Here is an 8,893-nt window from a genome sequence, read left to right as displayed (position 1 = left end):
ATTTAGACTGGTGATTAACAAAACAAGGTGAATATTTTTTTTTGGTTCTGAAAGCAAGGTGAATATTAATCCTTTTGGGGTGGGAAAAAAATATAAACAGGCCGTGAGGGTGAAAGGCCCAAAAGGTGACTGTGAATCGGACTCAGCGTCATTAGTGACTTACTCACTCTCACTTTCCCTGTGCAACAGAACGAACCAACCAGAAACTTCACCCTCCTACTCTCGTTTAACTTCCAACTTAAACCCTAGTTCTCTCTCTCTCTCTCGCAACCATGGCAGCTATGCTGGTACGTTTTCTCTCTCTCTCTGTTTATGTTTCTCTGTGTAAGTGCAGTTAGATTGAAGAAATGTGTGGTGTGTTCTCTCTCTCTGTGTTTGCAGCAACCGCAGATCATACTGCTGAAGGAAGGTACGGACACGTCTCAGGGGAAGGCTCAGCTAGTCAGCAACATCAACGCCTGCACCGCCGTCGCCGACGTCGTCAGGTCCACCCTCGGCCCACGCGGCATGGACAAGCTCATTCACGACGACAAGGGATCCGTCACCATCTCCAACGACGGCGCCACCATCATGAAGCTTCTTGACATCGTCCACCCTGCCGCCAAGATCCTCGTCGATATCGCCAAGTCACAGGACTCCGAGGTACATCATTCTCAACTCACTCACTCGCTCACCTCAGCTCAGATCCATCTTCTGGACCTGCATTTTTTTAATTGTTTTTGCTTCTGATGTGTGTCATTGTTAATGTAATTGGAGAATGGAGAATGATTGAATTGGTTCTTTCCATTTCGGGTTTAGAAATGCTAGAATATTAGTAAACTAACTAATTTAGAAATGATGATGGAAGGAGGAAACTAACTAACTTGCTAGTCAATTGGTAACAGTTATAACTGAATGGCCACCATTGTTGTTAATTTGCAGGTTGGTGATGGAACCACCACTGTGGTTTTGCTTGCTGCTGAGTTTTTGAAGGAGGCCAAGCCCTTCATCGAAGACGGTGTTCACTCTCAGAATTTGATTAGGAGCTATAGGACTGCATGCACATTGGTATTGAAATTTGGTTCTTCTGTAGTTGAGATTGTGCCTTGATTTGTGGCCTTGTGTGAGATTCTCATTTGTGATTGATTGTTGGTTTAGGCGATTGAGAAGATTAAAGAGCTGGCGGTTAGCATAGAGGGTAAAAGTTTGGAAGAGAAGAAAAGCTTGCTTGCAAAGTGTGCTTCTACCACGCTCTCTTCAAAACTTATTGGTGGAGAGAAAGAATTCTTTGCATCGATGGTTGTGGATGCTGTTATTGCAATTGGAAATGATGACAGATTGAACATGATTGGTATCAAGAAGGTATGTGCATTGATTGTTTTTGCACCATTGTGTTGCAGATATGGTGTTGTTCTAGGGTTGTGCTTTGTAAATCAATTTGGTGTTTAATTTACAGGTTCCCGGTGGTAACATGCGGGACTCATTTCTAGTAAATGGTGTTGCCTTCAAAAAGACATTTTCATATGCCGGGTTTGAGCAACAGCCAAAGAAGTTTCTCAATCCAAAGATACTACTGCTAAACGTTGAATTGGAGCTAAAATCAGAGAAAGAAAATGCTGAAATCAGGTGGCTATATTTGAAATTTTATCTGGTTTTTTATTTATTGATACTACTGAGATTCTATTGAAAGATTAACTGCTTAAATGGATTCCCCTCTATTTCTCGTTTTCTTTACAGATTATCTGATCCATCACAATATCAATCAATTGTTGACGCCGAATGGAATATTATTTATGACAAATTGGATAAATGTGTCAACAGTGGTGCAAAAGTAGTTCTTTCACGATTGGCAATTGGTGATCTTGCTACACAGGTTTTTAATTCTCCAATTTTGGTCAAGTCTTATCTTACTTTATTCCATATTCTTTGTCCTTTCAGGCACACAGAAATCATTAAACCTTTCCAAATTGCGACTTATGTTGCATGCTTCTTTTTTACTTGCTTTCTTAACAACTTCCAGAAACATTTATTATTTGTCCTATTTTAACAGTATTTCGCAGATCGAGACATTTTCTGTGCTGGTCGTGTAGCAGAAGAAGATTTAAAAAGGGTCGCTGCTGCAACTGGTGGAACTGTACAAACATCTGTCAATAACATCATTGATGAGGTTGTGCATTATTTTTTGGGATTGATCTTTGTGTTTTGTAGTATATTATTTGCTAAAATTCTTGTGATTTGTTTGCATGAAGGTACTTGGAACTTGTGACGTTTTTGAGGAGAAGCAGGTTGGAAATGAAAGGTTCAACATATTCAGTGGATGTCCATCTGGACAAACAGCAACCATAGTTCTTCGTGGAGGAGCTGATCAGGTGGGTTAGTGGTTGTGCACTGCCTGTCTATATGTCTTTCTATATAGATCTATCATTTCTTGGATTTATAATTGATTCTCTTACAGTTCATAGAGGAAGCAGAGCGAAGTTTGCATGATGCAATCATGATTGTTCGGAGGGCTTTGAAAAACTCAACTGTAGTTGCTGGCGGAGGTGCTATAGATGTACGTGTCCAAAATTTATAAGTTTGATATCTTGATGAATTATTAATTGATTGATGTGGATGTTAATATGTGGTTCATGTTGACAGATGGAGATAAGTCGATACCTTAGGCAACATGCACGGACAATAGCAGGAAAGTCTCAGCTTTTCATTAACTCATATGCAAAAGCTCTAGAGGTAAGTGTCTCTGGAATTTGAGTATGATGGCTATGGTTGTGGTGTATTATGTGTTATGCTATTATTCTGTTGTAAGTCATTCAACGCTGAGTAATGGGTGCTTTGATAACTTTCCGTCAAAAGCTTCTTTGTTTAATGTCTTAAGTTGTAAAATGATGCAAAGCAATGAGTACTACTTTTCTTTATTATGTATATATTTCTTTAGTCAAACTTCAGTGATACAAAATGTTGTATGTAATAATTTATAAGTTCCAGCATTGTCATGTTCAAAATGAATTAGTATTTTCACTGAAGATTATGCCTTGCTATTATATTTGGGGTGTGAACAAAAGGCTCCTCTTTTGCATTTTTTTAAATGTTGTGACTATCCTAACTTTTTCTTAGTATTATTCTTTTTTCCGAGTCTTTTAGAAGTACTCGTTGCATCTGAGACTTTAATTTCTGTTCTAAATGTTGGAAGCTGGGAAGAAAGCATTATCAATTCAAGTAGTCTGGTAGTTGAATTCACGTTAGAATGACCTTATCTTGAAATTGCGTCAATAAATACATATTGTAATAGGCATGCTAGATTATGTAGTGTAAGAAGTGAGACATGAAGGCTTTTGTTTTTCCTCCCCCCCTCTTCTGGTTTTCCCTTCTTATTTTATGTTATATTTTTTTTAATTTTGATGCTTAGAGTTATGGTGTAATTTTCAGGTTATACCCAGACAATTATGTGACAATGCTGGGTTTGATGCGACTGATGTGCTGAACAAACTAAGACAGAAACATGCACTTCCATCTGGTTGGTTGCAATTCCTCCAATATGCATGCTTTTCTGCAATGTCTTAAACACACAATTTCTTTTATGCATGATGCTTGTGTTGTACTAAAATTTTGCTTGTTTGATACTCATGGATAATTAAGATCATTTGCATAATAAACATTCTTGGCTACGTTAATGGCTAATGTTATCATTTCCTGATTGTTACAGGTGAGGGAGCACCATATGGAGTGGATATAAGCACTGGTGGAATTGCTAACTCATTTACTAACTTTGTCTGGGAGCCTGCAATTGTCAAGGTATCTGCCTGACTTTATACTCTTATTTTAATGTTGATGTCAGTGGTGTTTAATCTAATCAACAATTTTGCAGATTAATGCTATAAATGCTGCTACAGAAGCCGCATGCTTAATACTAAGTGTGGATGAAACAGTTAAAAACCCCAAGGTGAATTTCTGACTAGTTCTACAATTATATTTCTCCATCTTTTAATTTTTGTTTCATGTATTATATTTCGCTAGAACCATTGATGACACTATTCTCCTATCGACTTATTTCGTCTCCACCATTAGTTTCAAAAAGCTCGAAACACATGCTCTTTAAGCAGCTAGTAATTGCATACTGCCTTGGACTTGGATTTTTGATATACCTAACTTCCCATATAATAATTTATAGTGTCACTGCCAGCCAATTCCTTTGATAGCTATTATCAATTCATCACTAGTTTTGTTGTTTGCAATTAAAATCACTTCATAGTCCGTTTCATGTTCATGATTTGAGCCATGTAAAAAATAGTATAGTGAATATATTTATAATTTCACGGTATATCAGTAGGAGAAATTTGTGTTTGGTTTTGAATGTCTCGTCTGCTCAACATGTGTAGTCTGAGAGTGCACAAGGAGATGCTGCCGCAAGTGCTATGGGTGGTAGAGGTCGTGGAGGTGCCTTCCGCGGCCGTGGCCGTGGACGAGGAATGCGAAGATGATGAGAAATGTGGCATAATGGGTTGGCTTTTATCTTAGTTCATTTGTATGTTTGTCTAATACATGGAAGGCCAGTGCATATTTATATCTGCTAGTTGATACTGCTAGAAGCATGCCTTATTTTTGGATCTACAAATGATGATATAAAATTGTAATGCGGTATATGGGATCATCATCAGAGTGGGATTTGATGGTAACAATTTTCAAGAATTTTGTCGTTACGACATTTACTCATTTTATACGCTGGACGACTGGGATGGTAGTTAATTTTGCATCTTATTTTTTACAGTTTTTGTTTATTTTATTTTATAATTTTTTTATAATGTTTAAAACTGGGTTGTAGGCTTGTGGCAGCCACAAATTAGTAAGAATAGGTATTGGAAGTTTATTGTTCCTTATCAAAGCTTTAGTTAGAAGAAAAGTTGAAGACATGTGAGAAATATTTTCGCGAACATAAACAAGAACGAATTTCATGTGTATTGGATCATTTCCATCTATATATGAGAAACAAAATGTTTTTAATCCTCGATAATGACTGGAGAACAAGCTATTAGTCGCATAAAATCCATGGCTAAAGGTTACTAACATATGATAAAATGTCTGCCACATCCTATAAGATTAAGGCATTATACTTGGACTTTTGGATTCTGTTAAATATGATTTTGAGAAACCCTTACAACATAACTAGTGTAGATACAACAATCCAAGTAGCACTGTGTATCCGTATCTGCACTTTCAAAAGGTTAATGGAATTTATGTAAAGGTTAGTGGCTTTATATTATCCTAGTTAACCAGCAATATGTTTAAAACTCTAATTGCACATAAACCTGGTCCAAGGTTCGGACAAGAGCAATAACAAGTAAAAACTCAATATTTTGATGAATTATAGTATAAAATAAGGAGAATTGGAACAAATGTTAATGCACTTCAGAAAATAAAAAAAATGTAACGCATCTTAGAAAATGATCTGTGATTAGAAGTAACAAATAAATGAATAAATTTTAAACGTATGTTTTATATAATTTTACTAAAAAAATTAACTTAATTAGCAAATTACCTTAAAAAGTATGACACTCCTTAATAAAATGCCTTTAATGAATAGCTGGAGAACTTTTTCAAGCAACAAATAAAAAGCACAAAAATAAGTAACATTACATGGTGTGGTAGATTTTAAGCCTCGGTATTGTGGGGGTGTAAGACAGTGGAATATTAAACGATCATTTTCCAAACTGATGAATAATAATAGGAAAAAATTTCCATGCAATTGTTTTTATATGAAGTTGCTAGTTGAAAATTGTTAAATAACAATTTAGTCAAACATGTCAAATCATCTAATAGTTCTCAACTAACAACTTCACGTAAAGACGACTGCAAGTTTCCAACATAATAACATTGGACCAAGTAAAGATTAAAAGTAACAAACCAACCCCAAAACAAAACACAAACATCAAATTGATCAACACAAGATGCATATTCTAAAGGAACGGTTATTCCCAGTAGTATAATCTTAAAATGATATTGCAGATTTTTCTGCAACATACTAACATCAACGTTTTTTGGGAATAAAATTTATAGTCTAAAACATTCTAAGAATTGAAAGACAATTTCTCAAGGATTCACTAAAAACTTCATCATACTACAATCTAAGTCTCTGAATCCTACCAGCAAGTGGTAACTTGTCTACAGGAATGGCGGCAATATTATCCATCGACGAGGATACTTGGGTCGGCCTTCCTTTCCATCGAATAACTGCAAACACCAACAATGAAACATTCATCAATTAAAAATTTCTAAAAGGGTATCATAAGCTAATCGTTTATATCACATTTGATCCACCACAAACAATAGCCATAAAAGAACTAAATTCAGATAGCCAAGAACAGATAAGACTCTTATAAGTAGCAGATTTCAATCAACATGTTTAACATCTTATTGGAATCAAATCTTTCAAAACTCTAAAATCTGACAGTTTAGCAAACTTATAATTGTTTTTTATTTACTTAAATATAGTTAAATAACTGCAAACTAGAGAGGGAAACGAAACATACCTTCCTCAAACGCCTGTGCTTTGCAAAAGCCCAGTTGGACATGATCAAAGTAGCAACAAGAAGAAAAATATAACCTGCAACAGTTTGTGTTGCAATGTTGAAACCCAACCACTGATAGATTTCTGTGGTATAATTTGCACAGGTAACAATATTGAAGAGAAATCCGCGAGGGATTTGGTATCCACCGTCCCCCTCAGGTTTGCGAAGACTCCTAAGTATAATGTGGCAATAGAAATTTGAAATTTGCATCACTATGCCAAACCCAAACCCAATCTTCATTTGGAGGTCGCTTACTGGGGTATAATTTGGATGGTTCACATAGTAAGCAATGTAAGACCCAAAGGTCCAGTAATATGCGCAGTTGCGGAACACATTGGAAAGAGGAGAAGTAGCATGGCTGAAGCGATGGATGAAAAATGTCTCGAAAATACGTTTGGCATAGTGGAAACACCAATAGTACAAGGCATATGTCTGCACAGGGTGGATGACACGTTCACCTTTGTACCCGAAAAATTGGTAGACAGGGAAATAATAGAAGACTGGATAGAGAAGCAAAGGTCCCAGGTACTCAAAGAAAAAGAGTGTGCGGTAAGAAACTTGAGGGCCTAAGTCCTTGAATACTACAGTTAAGGCTCCTGAATTTCCATCTGTATATTCTTTTAGACTCTTCTTGGAATTAAGGACAACGGGCCTTTCCCTTGATCCTGCTGAGACCGGAAGTGTCAAGCGCTGCCTTTCAGGATACTTCTTAGCTGTTAAAGTGAAATTTACAATCATGTTAATGATCTATAAAACTCAATGCTGGCTATATAAGCATTTTTATCATTTCAAGTGTAGTGAATTAAATTATGAAAAACAATTCTTCTAGTTCACCTACCTAACAAGATTTAGGTTGAATTTCATTAGTCGAAAGTTTCCAAAAGTTTCAAGTTCAACAATATAGCAAAAGACTAGATTCATGTAAGAAACTACTGAAGAAAGACTTGTGAATCTAACAGGTGGTACTAAAACTTCAAGTTCATTTTACAGTGTGAAAAAAGATTAATTCATGCTTTATTTACAAATTAAAAGATCAAAGGAATTTCAACAAATGAATACCTTATTAAACACTAAATAGTAAGCACAGAAATTTTGCATAAACCAATAAGGCCATAATGGAGAAGCTTACAATATATCTAGTAATATCTATCAGACATTTTCATTAATCTAGCCCAGATAAATAACTGTGATATTATATTATCTCTAAAATGAAAATTATACACAAAAAATAGTGCAGAAACGCACAAACTCACTCACTTCGTTTGTGAATTTCACGTTGAAGATCTGCTACAGTAGCCTGTGTCAAAGAAACAATGGAATAAACCATAAATTATAACTGTCTAAGACAAAGCTCTCAATTAACAAAGATGCACAAAATTCGGAAGTTTGGTTTGTGAAAAATTAGGGATATCAAAATCATAAATTAAAACTACCAGTGAACTAAAAATAATAATAATAAAAAAAAACAATATGAAGAAGAAGAGAATAGAGACATACAGAATCATTGAGCTCAATGCCACCTTTCACAATCTCTCTTCCGCTCCGAGAAACCAAAGTGACCTTCATCCTTGAAACTGAGACAAACCGACTTCAATAAACACTGTCAGCAACAAAATCGAAGGATTATATTTAAGATCCAAAAACCCGATATCACACGAAAGTTCCGAATTTCAAAATCATACAATTTTGAAGCAGGAAATGGAAAAAATTCGCAACTTTTTTTGAGAAAAAGTAAAATGGGGTTGCAGGAACTAGCAAAAAGATTCGAACTTCAACGAAGAAAGAATTCGATGATTCCAAAGAACGCACAAACAGAGACGGCACAGTTTAGCAGAGTTAGTGCCCAAAAAATAAAAAAAGGAAATAAATTTAAGATACATAAGAAGAGTTTCCTCAGTGAAAATTGACGAAGAAGAGAGGCATGCAAAATCAATGGCGAGAAGAGAGTATTACCTGGATTTGGGAAGAGAGAGAGAGAGTGTGTGTGTGTTTTGTTTGTTAGCTAGTTACACACACAAAAAAAGAGTGAGGAAAATGGGGTTTGAAAATTTGGAATTTTTATAATGATAATAATAACAAGTAATTTTAAGGTGTAAGGAAGAAGAATAAATGAAAGTTGTTAATTGGTGTGGTGATGGAATGGAGATGTTAGAAATTGCGGTTGAATGCATGTTATATATTAATTGGGTACAGTTGGGGTAGGAGAACTACCTCTTTCAGTTGATCAACTACATTATACCATACCATACCTTACCCTACCCTTGCCAATTTAAATTTTTTTTATTTATTTATGTGTTTTTTTTGGTAGATGTTACCAAAATTTACAAGTCTATAATATAAAGATTGATTTA

At 35.5% G+C, this 8,893-nt stretch overlaps 2 protein-coding genes across 4 annotated transcripts; one reads left to right on the top strand and one right to left on the bottom strand.

The window, feature by feature from the left end:
- Positions 131-4,734, top strand: LOC107609058 (T-complex protein 1 subunit eta). The gene is made up of 14 exons (XM_016310889.2): positions 131-287; positions 382-642; positions 922-1,047; positions 1,138-1,341; positions 1,436-1,605; positions 1,717-1,852; positions 2,030-2,146; positions 2,229-2,348; positions 2,435-2,533; positions 2,620-2,709; positions 3,406-3,493; positions 3,683-3,771; positions 3,845-3,919; positions 4,356-4,734. The coding sequence occupies exons 1-14, from the start codon at positions 273-275 to the stop codon at positions 4,455-4,457; spliced, it is 1,692 nt and encodes a 563-aa protein (XP_016166375.1). The 5' UTR covers positions 131-272; the 3' UTR covers positions 4,458-4,734.
- On the bottom strand, positions 5,778-8,687 carry LOC107609317 (very-long-chain enoyl-CoA reductase). 3 transcript variants are annotated; one of them, XM_016311229.2, is made up of 5 exons: positions 8,496-8,687; positions 8,040-8,142; positions 7,800-7,839; positions 6,504-7,255; positions 5,778-6,204 (listed from the first exon to the last, which is right to left on the bottom strand). In XM_016311229.2, the coding sequence occupies exons 2-5, from the start codon at positions 8,106-8,108 to the stop codon at positions 6,136-6,138; spliced, it is 930 nt and encodes a 309-aa protein (XP_016166715.1). In that variant the 5' UTR covers positions 8,109-8,142; positions 8,496-8,687; the 3' UTR covers positions 5,778-6,135. The 3 variants fall into 3 exon arrangements, with proteins under 3 accessions (XP_016166715.1, XP_016166716.1, XP_016166717.1); XM_016311230.2 differs by having other exon boundaries at positions 8,040-8,130; XM_016311231.2 differs by having other exon boundaries at positions 8,040-8,116.

This window comes from Arachis ipaensis, chromosome B07 (assembly GCF_000816755.2).
Source record: "Arachis ipaensis cultivar K30076 chromosome B07, Araip1.1, whole genome shotgun sequence".
NCBI lineage: Eukaryota > Viridiplantae > Streptophyta > Magnoliopsida > Fabales > Fabaceae > Arachis > Arachis ipaensis.
Note: the sequence above shows the minus strand (reverse complement) of the source record. Positions and strands in the feature narration are given on the sequence as shown.